Genomic DNA, 17,762 nt, shown 5'->3' on the forward strand with positions numbered 1-17,762 from the left:
TATTTTAGTGCTTAGTTCATGAAGTCTCCTTCGAGGGGGCCATTGAAATGGTTGAAAAGTTTCTAAAATACTGATTTTCAAAGCGTCATTACTTGGTCACTTGTTAATGCAGAAAAATTGAACTCTTTTTGTTTGAAATAGTAGCATACCAAAAATGCTTTACTAATAATTTGTTGTGTATTTAAATAAGAATAATAAGGCAGAGAAATTATGTAAAAGTTTTGGCATCGTAATCTTTTAACAATATATTTACTGACTCAAACAACATAAAATACAATTCTTTACATCATTTAAAGAGTTTTTCCATCCGAAAATATATACCTGAGTCTAACAGCTAAGACATTAGTTATTGTACCACGGTTAGAGTAAAAACCTTGAATATTTACAATAAACAATGAATAATTGTAATTCTTACATTCAGGGCGGATTCCACATGGAGATCACTGGAGATTTTTACATCTGGATCGGCTATAAGAGAAAAAGGATAATTATGGATCTAATCAAAACAACGAACAAAACACAGGTCGAAATTGAAAATGGTTGCTGAGGAGAGAGTGGTGTTGATTAACACTACATTGCTTATAAATAAAATGCACATATTAAGTATTTATATATTAAGCAAGAGAATGTAAATCAAAAGAATGTACACAAAAATTTCATTTGGTCTTTGATTTACACAACCAGCATTGCCAAGTAATCGTACTTCACAGCATGATAAATACTTTCCACATAATATTTCAATGAGAAGTGAAAAAATAATATTCTATCTTGTTGATTTAACAATGATAAACTGAAGAACCACTCCGAAGAAAAAATATGTAATATTTTTCATTTAGGAATATATAAAGGAAATTTTTACATAATCGCCATAACTTACCACTGCCGCTTCCCTCGGTCTTCACATTAGCAAAAGTATCATAAGACGGAGCCGATACGCTTCCCTCGGTCTTCACATTAGCAAAAGTATCATAAGACGGATCCGATACTTCTTGTTTTATCTCCGATATCGGCTGAAATAAAAATGCAGAATGAGAGTTAGAAATTTTATCCACAGAATCACCACACAATTTTTTGATGTTGCTAAACTGTACTTTTAGGCTTAACTAGGAACTTGTAAAAGCGGAAAAAACAACAAAATATTGTAAGAAACAACTGCTTGAATTTTTATAAAAAATTGATAGTTAAATACTTTTTTACTTATGTTTATTATAAACTAGAAAAGGGGAACGATTAAGTGGCGCAAATATGCATCACAAAGCAAAGCAAGATTAAATATACAACACTCCCACGATTGTAGATTCAAGTAAAAGCACAGCATATCTTTGAGGGAAACAATATAGCTATACAAAAAAAAAAAAAATCAACTATGCATGCGAGAGAACGTATTTTTAATCGAAATATATAAACTCAAAATATTTCAGGAATAAACGTGATACAATACACATAGTATTTACAATCAAAAGTGTTAAATACTACTGTCTGTAAACAATGATGTTTAAACGTTTACAGGGGTGTTTGTGGGACCCCAAAAAATCCCCTGAAACTTTTACGGACTTACTACCGACATTTTGGAGTTTCGAGAAGGGGGGGGGGAGAAATGAAAAATTACAATTATGAAGTATTGAATGACCTAATTATAAAAGTTTAATGAATTACTTTTTTTGCAAAATTAATAACCATAAATTTTCAAACATATAAACTACTACATTTTATGCAAATATTTTAAATTACCTGAATTAATTCTTTAAAAAAATATATCTAATTTCTGCTGCTTTTTTTTATTTTCTGATGTTTGTGGGCTTGTCTTTCTTTTGTGAACTTCATAATTACAGGAAGGTTGACTTTTATTTTTCTCATTTACAGTTGAGGAAATTTCCTCGAGAACTGCACATGCAGAGGTAGAAGCAGTTTGCTTTCCTGCTAATGTAGAACGTTTTTCAGAGACTTTTATAGGTGACTCATCTGAAATACATGTTTTTAAGTCCTCTTGATATGTCTTCCAACTTCTGTTCATATTCAGTAAGAGATCTTTGTGAATTGGATCAGTCATTGGATTTTTTGAGCCATATTTTTCACATGAGGTTTCTTTAGAAGCCATTAAATCATATTTAATAGTCTGCACTGCATCTAGGGAATCAATCTTAAGAGAGGTTCTATAGTCAGTGACAAGTGTATCCATTAAGTTGAATGCACTTTCCACTAATGGGCCATGGAAGCAGCTAAGGCAGGCTTTGACCAATTTAGCCAATGTAGGATACTTATAATCATTTGTGAAATCATCTTTTAAATTAAAAACTTTAGACCAATATTTATCAATTGTACACTTGACTTGATTTCCACTTTCATCAGATGTGTAGAGCATTTCTTTGGTGATATCAATATCACTCTGGTATAAACTTATTTCAGCTTCTACTTTTGACTTTTCATTATCACTAAAAATATGGGACATAAAAGATGATAATTTTTCAAAAGCTAATATTGTACTGGTTTTACTTCTTAGCTCTGGATCTAATGCTGTAAAACTAATTAGATATGAATTTTTAAGGGGTAATTTCTGTTTCATATACTGAAATTTCAAAGTGAAATTCTCTTGCGTACATAAATAAAAAAATATTTCAATAAGCGAAACGAAAAATTTACACGTGCATCAATAAATGAAACGAAAATTTTACACAGCGGAGAAAAAAAAGTTGCGAAGCGATCAATGACAAATAGCTAATAAGGCGAAAAATCCCCCTTCTCTACTTATTGGCGCCACGCCAGGAGAGATAAGACCTTTGAACCCAGAGTCACGTTATCGCACATCTGGTCGAACGAAGTCTCTCCCTTTTTTTTCTGCCGCGCCTACTTGCCGAAAAGAATCCAGAAGAGAATGTCCGAGAACCGGGGGAATGAGTCATAACTCGCAATAAGGAAAGAACAAAAAAGAAGTTTTTCCCCCTTTTCCCGCATTATCACTGCCTTTGGAGAAAGAAAGGAAAAGTTTTCACCACACACACTGACCCAGATCAAAATAAATAATTCATTATTATTCCTACTTCCTTTTGAACGACGATCCCCGGAATTTCCGGGTATCGAAGTTCAAAATCCCCGGAATTCCGGGGTTTCCCCGGAGCACAAACACCCCTGCGTTTATATGCACACGAGACAAGAAATTGGGTGATCATAACAGATTTAAAAACTTTAAAACAATATATTGGGAAATTGAGTCAATTAAATAGTAGTTACCTAGATAAATTCAGCATTATGTACTTTATTTTTAATGAAAATTATATTTGGCATTTCTCCTTTTGTTTTCTTTACAGTAATTCAAAATAACTAATTTGCTTCGGGAGAATACTCTTTGCTGTTATTTATTTATTGCCTAATGGGAATTTCCAATGAATGAAAATAAATAATAAGATCTTTTGGATCGCGTTATGCGTATCGACTCATTGGATCGCGATTCCTCGTTGGCCGTAATTCATCGTCATGATATGGACAAATCGATTTTTTTCAATAATTAATATAGAAAAATCGATATTTTCGATATGTCAATAGCAAATACTATTCTAATCCTGAGTAATGTTTCATTTTATCCAATTGTTTGGTAATAATCTTTATTCTCCACATTACTTATACTTGCAAGCAGTTCAAAGATTTGCAAATCTTATCAAAAGTATTTCTATAGGAAATATGTCAGAGATTGATTAAATTTGACAGATTGGGCTGCTTATCTGGGACATCTGGCTGCTGCAGTTTAAATAACATTGAAGTAGTTGTTTAAAATTTTATTTATTTACTCTTTGCATTCGAAAGCGTGATTAGATGCCCAGTTATAGCCGAAAATAAAGGCCCCTGTTTAGTATTTTGTGATCTAAAAAATATCATTGCATAAATTAATTTTTCCAATAAATTAATCTGCTATTTCTGATAACACTGAAAGTAATTTTTTGAATTTTTGAAATCAAGAGATGACAAAATGATGTACGAGATATACTTGATAGGAGCCTCTGGCTTCCTAAAGGGTTTAATTATGCCACCTAAATGTTTAAAGAATTATTAATAACAAATTAATGATAAATATAATACTAACAACTATTATTAATTTGAAAAAACGGCAGGAATAAAGGAAATTGATCGAAATATATATATATAATGATATTTTAATTCTAATTTCAATTTAATTAATTTCCAAAATTTTATCTTAATTTAGCCCATAATAACTTCATTCTAAAATATTCTCTTATTTCATGATCCAATTCCACTTTCGGTTTAATTAATTCTTTTGTAAAAATAATGCGCCATCAGTACTACGTATCAAATGAAAGTGATACTTTTGCCCTTGTCTAAGGTCACTCCAGCGGCGCGTGGCCGGAAATCCTATGTTATATAAGGCAATAGTTATAAATAATATGTTATATAAGGCCCTTTTTTCCCTTCTGTGTGTGCCGCGCTGCGTTTTCTTGTATAGAATCATGCCTGCCGCTCGGAAAAGAATAAAACGTAATTAAAAATACCAAGTCTCTTCACTGTTTCGAACCTGCATTCTACTTCAAAATATGTTTATATATATATATATATATATATATTCGTTATTAAATTGTGAAGTAATATTGAAATACATAGCATCATTATTTATTCCAGAATCATCAGATTAATAAAAGTTAAGTTGTATTTTATGTTAAAAATTCTAATTCATTTTTTTAATTGATAAAATGCATTTGTTTAATTTAAATAATAAAAAACTGTCGTCGAATTGTGAAAGTTATATTCTTCTCAGTTCTATTAATTCCAAGACACCAAGAAAATTTTTCTTTTAATAAATTTAACTCCTTTTGCAGAATTTGGAATAATAATGTAATTGGAAACTGACTTCAGAGTTATTTTTAGATACCGCTTCTTCACAATACGCTACAAATAATTTTCCACTGCTATACTTTTGTAAAAACGATTATTGCATTCCAAATTCATAAAATAGATTGGAGTTGATTCAGTTTTATGCAAAAACTCTCACATTAAATCTTGTTTAATGTAGTCAAGCCGAAATCCATCGAATGATTAAAAAAAAAAAAATCTCCAAAAGCTCATACTCAATTAAACTGGAATATTAAAATTTTAATTTCAAAACACTTTCGCGCCTTCCAAAAGTATGAAATCTGGAAATTAAGTTTATGATGTTAAAAAATATAGAATGAGTGACTGATGAAGAGGTGCAGGCTTGAGAACACGACTATAATTCTGCTCCCGTCACTTTATGTCTAAATGGCGGCGAAATAAATGAAAATATACTGGGGAAGGAGAAAGATGATGAAGAGAAGCGAATAGATGATGATGATGACGATAAGCTGAGGAAGAAGATTAAGCGGAAGGAAGCGAACGAAAGATTCCAGACAATCGTAAGACTTTCTGAGAAATGTTTATCTACGTCAGCACATGATGTTATGAAGCTTCAATGCATACACAATGAAATTTTATTCTCCGGCGGCAGTCTTAAAATCATGCACATACTGAAATTATATGCTATCACATTAGGAAACTTCATGCGATGGTAGATACGACAATTTTAAGAAGTTTGTTTCTTTGAAATATAAAATTATCTGCATATGCTTTAATTTTAAAATAATCTTCCGGATTTTGGGTATCATTCCTTCAATTGTGGTCAAAACATTAAAAAAAAATTCACATTCAGAAATTTGTTCCAAGCAGAAAAAAAAAAAAAAGCAATTAAATAGCCTTTATTTATTTAAATGGTAAATCTAGAAGAAATGAATGAGTCGTTTGCTTCTCAGCTTAAATAATCCGAACAATTTTTACGCATAACTGAAAATACTTATGTACTTTCAGATCTGAAAAACCAAACATTGTGGTGCCTTCTTTGATGGGTGATTATAGCTTTTGAAGAAGGCTTTAAAAGAATATCAGAAGAAGACTTTAAAAACCCAAATTTAGTGTAAAAATTCCATTGTTCAAGGGAACTCAAACTTTACCCCTCCTCTTTAATTCTGCTCAAAATAAAATAGTGATTTTTTTTTTTTTTTAAGTTTCTCTAAACCGCAATATTTAAATCCACCGTCAAAAGTACAAAAAAAAAAAAAAAAAAAAAAGTGTATCCATAGATTGGTTGCTCTCCTCGGTAGGGTAATTTGATATTCAATGAGTTAAATAAGATCAGAACAAATGAAAATTACTTACAATCATCTCGCTTGGGCACTCAGCAGAAGCAGCCGATGCACTAGCCTCCGTGCACAATCGTTTAGAAGCACTTTCTGCAGATAAGATAAGGAAAACAAACTTCGTGATATAACATTAAATACTGTAAAAAATGACCTGTTCAACAACAGATTGAAATCCAATAAGTAAATTCTAATTTCCTACAAATATTGACCCCCGAGTCAATATTATTTGGGAAATAAAACCACAATATCATTTCAAAGCATATGAGCTAATTGCATTAATCTCAAAACAAACTATACTCATTGGTTCATAGATTTGTACTCATAGAGACCAATTATTCAGGATCCGTGACATTTGCTCGACCCTATAGCCGATCTTTAGTAGTAAATATATAAAAATCTACAGTTCTCGTATTAATAACAATTATCTCATTTTTGTATATAAAATTTTAATTTTATAATTACATTTTAAAATATAATCAATCAGTTAATGTTATAGCGCTAGTTTTTGAATATACCTGTTATAGCATTAATTTTGAATGTACCTTCAAACCTGAACATCAAAAATCTGCAAAATTCAACTTAGTGAATTTAGCCTTCATATTGGAATTGCAATTGTTTTACTTCATTTATATATGATATTACCGAGAAAGCAATGACAATTATTAATCATTACATGTATATTGCTACCATATTATAAATTGTTAAAACTACAATTATAAATTAGTTAGCTATAATTAGAAACTATTAATTATTTATCCAGAGGCGATGATAGAATTTTACTGACGGGAGGGTGGAGTCAAAAGTAATTTCTCTCATTTAGTTTCAAAATATAATAATTAAAATATTAATTAAATAACTAAATCAAAAATTTCACAAAAGATTCATTAATTTTCTTGTAGGTGAACAATGCTTCAAGAATATATAATTATATCCAGAGAATTAAAACATAAGATATTATCGATGCAAAAGAAAACACGAAAAAAATCAAATCACATTCGTAAAAATAATCGTAAAAAATAACTTCGGGGGAGATGAAGATATGTCAACAATTTTTTTAAAAATAACTGCTGAAATCGAAATTAGGAAGGATATATTGCTTTAAGGCAAAATTTAAACGATACTTTTCTAAATTTAGTAACGCCAAAAATATACAACTATTATTTTTTTAATTGTCATTATTCATTGTATAAGTTCGCGCGATGAAAAATTATACAAACATGAGTCCTAAATACTAAAAGAATGATAACCGTTCCGTTAGTCTTATCTTGACCAATAAGGTATTTAAAAAACTATCCCCAGAATATCTTTTGCAGTACTGGTAGCTTGGAAAAAAAATTCTGCGTACAACATTTTACCTTTACTTTTTTTTTACTTTATATATATATATATATATATATATATATATATATATATATATATATATATATATATATATATATATATATAAAGAGAAGCAATTAGCAACAAATGCATTTGAGCAAGCTGCTGGAGGTTACCCTGGTTTTCCTTCCAAGTGAAACACAAATATGGGGCATGAATTTTGATAGGAAGGCACCATATTTCCATATGTTAGAGCTAAGTCGAGTTAGAGTAAGTCATTTCCATAAGTTAGAGCTATTTTAAAATGCTGTCTAGACGTTTCGAGTAGCTTTGAATAACAAAAATGCCATACTGCCCCTTTATTATAAGCACTTGATTTATGGACGTGGCTAGAAATACTAGACCATGTACGATTCGAACACTACCATAATAAAAAGTAAATAAAGTCAAATTTCGGGCAGATTTCGTAAGTTTAGCATTTATTTAGGAATATTAAACATCTTAAAAATCTTCCCAAATAATAAATAAAGAAAGAAAAACTGCTTTTGAGCTGCAGAAACGGTACTAATCAGAAATGGTAAGAAACTATTGACCTGGCACTCTGGTTCTAAAGATTAGAAATCATACGTGTACCTTCGAATAATATTGAAGGCATTTAGATATAACAGGTTTATGATAAACCAAAGGCAGATTTCCGACAAGGCAGGCCGCAAGCAGGTTGATTAAAAATGGTCCTTTTCCTAGTTGCCGAATAAATGTAAAAACTACTAATTCTATAAATAATTAAAATATTAGGATTACAGTATGTGCTTACACTGAATTATTAAAATCACCATTAAGTAAAACAAGAATAATTATTTATCTTGTTTAAGCTCTAATACCCAATTAGGCAAACCCATCGTCTTAATTTTCTCATTCTCTTAAAACTGTTTTTAATTTTTAAAAATCTAGGAAATAAGAATTTCTTAGTCATTTAATTTTATTTAAATGCAACAAATTGATTCCTTAAAAGAAGCTTTGGACTTGTCCAGACTAAACAATAAGCTACTGCTAGATTTTGAAATCAGTTTTCGATATCTGTTACATATTATAAACTCATCAGTTTCATTTTGTATATTAATTGCATTTAATGTTGCCTTTATTGTTAAAATTCGTTTTTTAAATGAACCTCAACTAGTCTGCATTCTTCTGATGACATATCTGTCGGATTACCGAGAGTCTACTGATGACGCCCGGTGAAAGCCCCCCCCCCCCCCGAAAAAAACCCGAACATTTTCAGTATCCGTTTATGAAATAAATAGGATGTAGGACGGTTGGCTGCGGACGAGAGAATGAAAAATGAAGGCATTGTATAGTAATAAATAAAATGCACATATTTAGTAACTCTACAATAACCAACTGAATATAAATTGAAGGGATGTATACAAAAATTTCACTTGTGTTTGATTTACAAATATTAACGCATTACCAACATTGGCTAGTTATCATAGCTTCACAATATGGTAAATAATTTCCATATAATAGAATCAGAAATGTGAAACTAAGAATCTATTTTGTTGATTTAACTATGATTTACAGAAGAAGACCCCCCCTCCCAAAAAAAAAAAGAAAAAAAAGAAAGAAATTGCTAAGGAGTGCAAAAAGATTTTTATGTGAAATCGATGTAACTTACTACGGGGATTGATTATCTCGGGATCAAATTTGACATCATCTTCTGCCTTAATCTGAAATAAAAATGCAGAAATAAGCGTTAGTACTTTTATCCACAGATTCGCCGCAAAATGGCATTTTGAGCATAAAAACCTATTTTTCCTGGGACATAAATTATATATACTAACGCCACTGTACCCTGGATATCTTCCTTAAGAAATTAGATAACCCTTTAGTTTGTGTTGGAGGAATTTCAAAATCTTGATTGCTTCTTAAATTATTTTAGTGCTTAGTTCATGAAGTCTCCTTCGAGGGGGCCATTGAAATGGTTGAAAAGTTTCTAAAATACTGATTTTCAAAGCGTCATTACTTGGTCACTTGTTAATGCAGAAAAATTGAACTCTTTTTGTTTTGTTTGAAATAGTAGCATACCAAAAATGCTTTACTAATGAAATGAAAATTACTTACGATCATCTCGCTTGGGCACTCAGCAGAAGCAGCCGATGCACTAGCCTCCGTGCACAATCTTTTAGAAGCACTTTCTGCAGATAAGATAAGGAAAACAAACTTCCTTAAAACAAACTTCGTGATATAACATTAAATACTGTAAAAAAATGACCTGTTCAACAACAGATTGAAATTTAATAAGTAAATTCTAATTTCCTACAAATATTGACCCCCGAGTCAATATTATTTGGGAAATAAAACCACAATATCATTTCAAAGCATATGAGCTAATTGCATTAATCTCAAAACAAACTATACTCATTGGTTCATAGATTTGTACTCATAGAGACCAATTATTCAGGATCCGTGACATTTGCTCGACCCTATAGCCGATCTTTAGTAGTAAATATATAAAAATCTACAGTTCTCGTATTAATAACAATTATCTCATTTTTGTATATAAAATTTTAATTTTATAATTACATTTTAAAATATAATCAATCAGTTAATGTTATAGCGCTAGTTTTTGAATATACCTGTTATAGCATTAATTTTGAATGTACCTTCAAACCTGAACATCAAAAATCTGCAAAATTCAACTTAGTGAATTTAGCCTTCATATTGGAATTGCAATTGTTTTACTTCATTTATATATGATATTACCGAGAAAGCAATGACAATTATTAATCATTACATGTATATTGCTACCATATTATAAATTGTTAAAACTACAATTATAAATTAGTTAGCTATAATTAGAAACTATTAATTATTTATCCAGAGGCGATGATAGAATTTTACTGACGGGAGGGTGGAGTCAAAAGTAATTTCTCTCATTTAGTTTCAAAATATAATAATTAAAATATTAATTAAATAACTAAATCAAAAATTTCACAAAAGATTCATTAATTTTCTTGTAGGTGAACAATGCTTCAAGAATATATAATTATATCCAGAGAATTAAAACATAAGATATTATCGATGCAAAAGAAAACACGAAAAAAATCAAATCACATTCGTAAAAATAATCGTAAAAAATAACTTCGGGGGAGATGAAGATATGTCAACAATTTTTTTAAAAATAACTGCTGAAATCGAAATTAGGAAGGATATATTGCTTTAAGGCAAAATTTAAACGATACTTTTCTAAATTTAGTAACGCCAAAAATATACAACTATTATTTTTTTAATTGTCATTATTCATTGTATAAGTTCGCGCGATGAAAAATTATACAAACATGAGTCCTAAATACTAAAAGAATGATAACCGTTCCGTTAGTCTTATCTTGACCAATAAGGTATTTAAAAAACTATCCCCAGAATATCTTTTGCAGTACTGGTAGCTTGGAAAAAAAATTCTGCGTACAACATTTTACCTTTACTTTTTTTTTACTTTATATATATATATATATATATATATATATATATATATATATATATATATATATATATATATATATATATATATATATATATATAAAGAGAAGCAATTAGCAACAAATGCATTTGAGCAAGCTGCTGGAGGTTACCCTGGTTTTCCTTCCAAGTGAAACACAAATATGGGGCATGAATTTTGATAGGAAGGCACCATATTTCCATATGTTAGAGCTAAGTCGAGTTAGAGTAAGTCATTTCCATAAGTTAGAGCTATTTTAAAATGCTGTCTAGACGTTTCGAGTAGCTTTGAATAACAAAAATGCCATACTGCCCCTTTATTATAAGCACTTGATTTATGGACGTGGCTAGAAATACTAGACCATGTACGATTCGAACACTACCATAATAAAAAGTAAATAAAGTCAAATTTCGGGCAGATTTCGTAAGTTTAGCATTTATTTAGGAATATTAAACATCTTAAAAATCTTCCCAAATAATAAATAAAGAAAGAAAAACTGCTTTTGAGCTGCAGAAACGGTACTAATCAGAAATGGTAAGAAACTATTGACCTGGCACTCTGGTTCTAAAGATTAGAAATCATACGTGTACCTTCGAATAATATTGAAGGCATTTAGATATAACAGGTTTATGATAAACCAAAGGCAGATTTCCGACAAGGCAGGCCGCAAGCAGGTTGATTAAAAATGGTCCTTTTCCTAGTTGCCGAATAAATGTAAAAACTACTAATTCTATAAATAATTAAAATATTAGGATTACAGTATGTGCTTACACTGAATTATTAAAATCACCATTAAGTAAAACAAGAATAATTATTTATTTACAATACAATGTAATGTACAATACAATACAATTTATTATTCATTTAACTAGTTTTATTTTCGTCTTTTTCACAGGTACTGTAAAGTAGTTTAATGTTATATTTTTTGGAAGTTTATAATCTCCTTAAAATCTATCATGATAATTTAATTCTTTTATATGTAAATTAGAAAATCATTAATTTTTTATTAAATCATTAGTTTTATTTATTTTTAATCTTTCAAGAATGAATTTAAGATTAGCATGTTAATTAATTTTAAAATGCTGAAATGTGAAATTAAATTGGCAAAAAAGGGACATCATTGTATGCACCGCCTAGGACCGCAAAATGCTTTAATTAGACACAAGAACAAATGCAACCTTATGGACGAAAATTTGAACCTGGGACTCCCTGAATACAAGGAGAAACCTTTGCCACTAAATTACAATATATCCGTCCACTTTCTTATAAAAAAAGTATCCTATAACTGATCTAACATTTTCTTTTATAAAAGTATCATGCATTACTTTTATGAAAGATATCAGGAATGCATATTGGTTTCAAAAATTCGATATGAAGTATTAAAAAACAAACAAAACATGACTTACCTTCGTCTGACATGTTTGAAGGTTTCGTCTAAATAAATCGAAGAATTCGTCTAAAACTGAAAAGAATGAAAAAAAAAAAAACATTCAAATAGGAGAAAGGATTTTAAATTATCTCATATAAATAGACATTCAGGAAAGTGAATTATCAGCTATATTTATAGTACAAGCCGCTGTACCCACGGCTTCGCTTATGTTTAATTGTTCTATATGTAGGTAAAAAAACGCAAAACACATATACCTTTTAAGTCGAATAATATTCAGTCTCTTGGGAAATTATAAAATCCCCTACCGAAATTAATAACTAATCTAAAGATTGTGGATAAATGGCATTTTTAATCTCAAATTTGGCACAAATATATAAAAACTGCTCGGAATCTAATAACAAACAATTGGCGTTGGAGAAACATAGAGTTTCTAAGTTCATAATGGCTTTTTTTTAAATTTTTATTTTAAAAGATTAAAAATGTCAGGAAGAGGGAAATTAAAATATCTTTGGTCTCAAATAATAGTCCTTTGATTTAATACTTTATGTAGTAACATAGGCATGCATCTTAATATAAACTGCTACTAAAAAGTAGAGTTCCTGCAGTTACAAATTCAGATAATGCGCAAGTAAATAATTTTCACGCAGTAAAATACAACGTGCGGGTTGAAGAAGGCCAATTTGCATATAAATAAATGTATGCTTAGAAAATATTTTGGGTTGTGTTTATTTATTTATTCCTTGTAAAAATATTTTTGGCTCTTTGCACGTTTTATAATTCACTTATAATAAATAGTCAATCAAATAGTTGAAACTTAATACTTAGATTTTGAGCCTGATAAAATGGCAATAATGGTTAACAAATATAAAACATGTCTGAATTCTAAATATTTTTAAATGAAAGAGTTAAAAATAGAGAAACTAACAGGAAATGTACTGATGCATTTTAAAAAGTATGGCTTTAAAGTTGGTGCGATAAAATATGCTATAAAACTGGCAAACATCGCAAGAGAAGTAAAATTTTATTCAACGAACTCAAACTGAAAAAAATATAATAATAAAAAAAGGCTCATAATATGTTAACTGGGTACATTAAAATCTTAAAAGTACTGAAATATGAACATGGACCCAACATTTAAAAAAATTAAACAATTTTAAAAGACATAGTTTAATGTCAATTACTGCGCATGCATATTAAAATTTTTGCTTTTAATAAAAGCAAAACTGAAAATGTCTGAATACAGCAAATTAACAATGGTAAAAGCGCCAAAGTGGTGGGTCTAGTTACAGTAAAGTAAGTTTAATATTTCAAAAAAACAAACAAAAAAAAAGAGGAATCGATATACAGATTTTGTTTGAATTCAAAATAGAAAAAATCTATGTTAATGAGCTTTTTGAGATGTTATATAGATGTATAGATTATTGCGATTCATTATATAAGTAATTTAAGGAAGATATATATAAGTAATATAAGTCTTATATAAGTAATATAATTAAGATATATATAAGTCTTATATAAGTAATTTAAGGAAAAGAATCCGAAACATTAAGACTATTTTTTTTATCACTTTAATGTTATACGTTTAACAATACATGATCTGGGCATTTATAAAAAGTAGCAACTACAAAAAGATGAAAATAGGCGTTACAATTTTTCTAAAATCATTTTCTGTATCAAGAATAAATCATATCAAAAAGAAAAACCTTTAAATTTACAAGAGTTTATAATTTTATCATTTATTAATATGAAATAAATTAAAACCTGAATTGAAAACACATGAAAATAAGTGTAATATATTCTTTATACAAGATAACTACGAGAAAAGTAAATACACTTTGAAAACGAACTTAAAATATAATAGGTTTTTGCTTTAATCACGAGTTAAAGGCGCCCCAGATAATACAGGGTAGGCATAGTTTCGAAACTTAGTTTCAAATTGAAAAAAAAAAAAAAAAAAATCTTAATATATACCGAAAGAAAATAAATGTCGCGAATAGGCCCATATTTAACTTTTCGGTCAATGTTTCGTATAAAAAAAAACCATTCATTTAAAAAAATTAATTTGTTTTAAAAAAGTAAGTTTCTTCATAAATATTCTTCTCTATTTTTACTGCATAGAAAATATTTCTTTGAATCCGACAAATGAATAGGATGTAGCCAGAAGGATTGGGTTATTGGTTTTAATGGCACAAGAGACAGAGAAGGCCATACTGCACCATACATATGGTCTTAGCCAGAAAGAAAACAGTAAAAGTTATATCAAAATATATTATTTATATTCCTTTGGATTTTCCTGTTTGTTTGTTTTTTTAATTTTTTTTTTCATAATCAAGCATTTTATTGCTAAGGATTATTTTATTTTTTTAAATTTATTTTTGGGAGCTGACCGATTTTCTGTCAGGAATTTAAGTCACAGAATTCTCGAACTTTCGATGATCTACTAGGCATTGGCTTAAAACATTGGTTGGGCTATAAAAACGTCGATGAACAAAAATTTACATAAACCATTTTGCTAGAAATCAAAGCAAATATTTCATTGTACTCAATTCTGACTTTGGGTTTTAACATTTTTAAAAGTTTTCCCATCAGTGACATTTGATGCTAAAATTTTTTAAGAAATTCATTTCCCTTTGCCATTGAAAGTCTAATAACAAACTTTGATCTCATTCTGTTAACTATTTTAAGATAAAGAAGCTTACAAGCAAGTGATGTTAGCTGATTTCTCATCATCTAAAATTTAATTCACTTTTTTATTTATCATTAGTTATTGATTCATTTTCTTACTCGTTTTCTTACTCATATATATTTCTTTAAAAGTTAACAACAAAATATTACAGAAAAAAAATAATGATAAGTATAACTTGGAAAAATTGGGTGCTTTCAAAACCTCATAAGTGCTTCATACTAAAAGGGAAAATTCCCATAAATCAATGAAAAGATGATATAATTCTTTTCTTACGCATAAATGCTTCAAATTACAAATTATATAGTAACATGCGATAAAATGAATTCACTAACAATAGAAGAAAAAAGAATGCCCCTCTTGTTTGTTGTATATATTGGTATACAAATAGTAAACAATGAAAAAATATTTAAGAAATAGTCAGAAGTAAAGTGAAGTAATCCTAATTTATAATCTTAATATATTTATTGATCTCTTCACTTAGAATCAATTTCATACTTGATTTGACTTTGAAATACCTGAATGACTATTTTTTAAAATGAAAGAAAATTTAAGAATTGTAGAAAAACAGAAAATATGTTTTTTTCCCCTTATTTAGAAAATTAACTTATACACTACAGAATATTCTATTTTACTTAAGGGAATTATGCTACTTCCTTTCAGAAGTTGCAAATCAATTAGCAATTCAATTTTTTAAGTATTTCAATTGAATTGCAACTTCATTTCAAATTGAATTGAAGTTGAAAATGTAAGTTATCTAAGTGATGGAAATTCAGATAATTGTGTCAAGAACAAATAGTATAAAATAAAAGATTATAAAAGCTTTAATAAACACTGTAAGCTAATTATTCTTTAATTTTTGTTTTAAAGCATGATTTGTAATTGTTATTTGAGAATTTTTGTAGTCTGTAAATAAGAAATGAAAAAATTCTTGCTGAAGAAGTTTTTTTTTTTTTTTTTTTTTTTTTAAGAAATTGAATTTTTTTAAATTTTTTTTTTATTGAACATTTATAAATTCCCCGTGCACCACAAAGTATCACACGGGGCTTACAGAAGTAAGTATGTAACACATTATAAAAAGAAAAAGAAGAAAATGTAACAGTTATGAAGGATTACAGATGTCAACAATAAATTTACAGAAACTTTCAAAAGCACTTCTAGTGGAAATAAGTTGGTGAAACTCTGTAGGCCAATTTATATTCATGTGCTTGAGAGCCAGTCTTAGGATCTGTCTTTCTTTGACAAACTTGGAACATAGAAGGAGCACATGTTCAACATTTTCCTCCCCACCAATATTACAATCGCAGGAAGATGACTGAAACAAATTAAATTTGTACAAATAACTTTTAAAGTTGCCATGACCAGTTAGAAATTGGGTTATTTTGTAATTAGTATAAAAATGATGGCATAACAGTCTCTTATTAATGGATGGAAAAAACTTCTTTGTTAAGCTCCCTTTATTTGAAAGGAGATATTCTTGATTCCAAGACTCCACCATTTTTTTCTCTCGTAATCTTCTTGTAAAAGGATTTAGGAATATTAACGTCAATGTCGATTTTGCGCTTAGTGGCAGCTTTTGCAAGCCAATCGGCCCGCTCATTTCCATAAATGCCCGTGTGCCCACGAAAGAATGCAAAAACTATTGAGATATTTTTATCTTTCAGGCTTTTAATTTGCTTTTGGATTTCAACGATTATGTTGTTAGACGAAGAAATATACTTCAGAGAATCCAAGGATGATAGAGAATCGGTACAAATAAGATAGTCTGAGATTACACTATTTTGTTCAGCGATCCATTTGATGGCGAAGTTTAAGCATATGAGTTCAGCTACAAAAACTGTGCATTCATCACGAATTCTGAATTGTAAGTGCTCGGATTCAATACCACCCCTGAAAACAACAAATGCGAAACCAACTCTACCATCAATTTTACTGCCATCAGTATAGCAAATAACAGGAAAAACGCCCTTGGTATTACCACTAACATCATTTAGTGATAAAACCAAGGATGTTTTTCCTGTAATTTGCTAAATTGATGGTAGAGTTGGTTTCGCATTTGTTGTTTTCAGGGGTGGTATTGAATCCGAGCACATACAATTCAGAATTCGTGATGAATGCACAGTTTTTGTAGCTGAACTCTTATGCTTAAACTTCGCCATCAAATGGATCGCTGAACAAAATAGTGTTATCTCAGACTATCTTATTTGTACCGATTCTCTATCATCCTTGGATTCTCTGAAGTGTATTTCTTCGTCTCACAACATAATCGTTGAAATCCAAAAGCAAATTAAAAGCATGAAAGATAAAAATATCTCAATAGTTTTTGCATTCTTTCGTGGGCACACGGGCATTTATGGAAATGAGCGGGCCGATTGGCTTGCAAAAGCTGCCACTAAGCGCAAAATCGACATTGACGTTAATATTCCTAAATCCTTTTACAAGAAGATTACGAGAGAAAAAAATGGTGGAGTCTTGGAATCAAGAATATCTCCTTTCAAATAAAGGGAGCTTAACAAAGAAGTTTTTTCCATCCATTAATAAGAGACTGTTATGCCATCATTTTTATACTAATTACAAAATAACCCAATTTCTAACTGGTCATGGCAACTTTAAAAGTTATTTGTACAAATTTAATTTGTTTCAGTCATCTTCCTGCGATTGTAATATTGGTGGGGAGGAAAATGTTGAACATGTGCTCCTTCTATGTTCCAAGTTTGT

General features: G+C 29.4%; 1 protein-coding gene across 2 annotated transcripts in view; it reads right to left on the reverse strand.

The window, feature by feature from the left end:
* LOC129960715 (uncharacterized) overlaps window positions 1-17,762 on the reverse strand; it is a 106,328-nt gene that overhangs the window by 23,587 nt on the left and 64,979 nt on the right. For both annotated transcript variants that reach the window (XM_056074288.1, XM_056074289.1), the window contains exons 2-7: window positions 12,378-12,433; window positions 9,597-9,670; window positions 9,151-9,202; window positions 6,175-6,248; window positions 878-1,010; window positions 416-468 (exon numbers count right to left, since the gene is read on the reverse strand). In XM_056074288.1, the coding sequence (XP_055930263.1) occupies window positions 416-468; window positions 878-1,010; window positions 6,175-6,248; window positions 9,151-9,202; window positions 9,597-9,670; window positions 12,378-12,390 (399 nt within the window). In that variant the 5' untranslated portion in view covers window positions 12,391-12,433. The remainder of the gene's footprint in view (window positions 1-415; window positions 469-877; window positions 1,011-6,174; window positions 6,249-9,150; window positions 9,203-9,596; window positions 9,671-12,377; window positions 12,434-17,762) is intronic.

This window comes from Argiope bruennichi, chromosome X2 (assembly GCF_947563725.1).
Source record: "Argiope bruennichi chromosome X2, qqArgBrue1.1, whole genome shotgun sequence".
NCBI classification, from domain to species: Eukaryota; Metazoa; Arthropoda; class Arachnida; order Araneae; family Araneidae; genus Argiope; species Argiope bruennichi.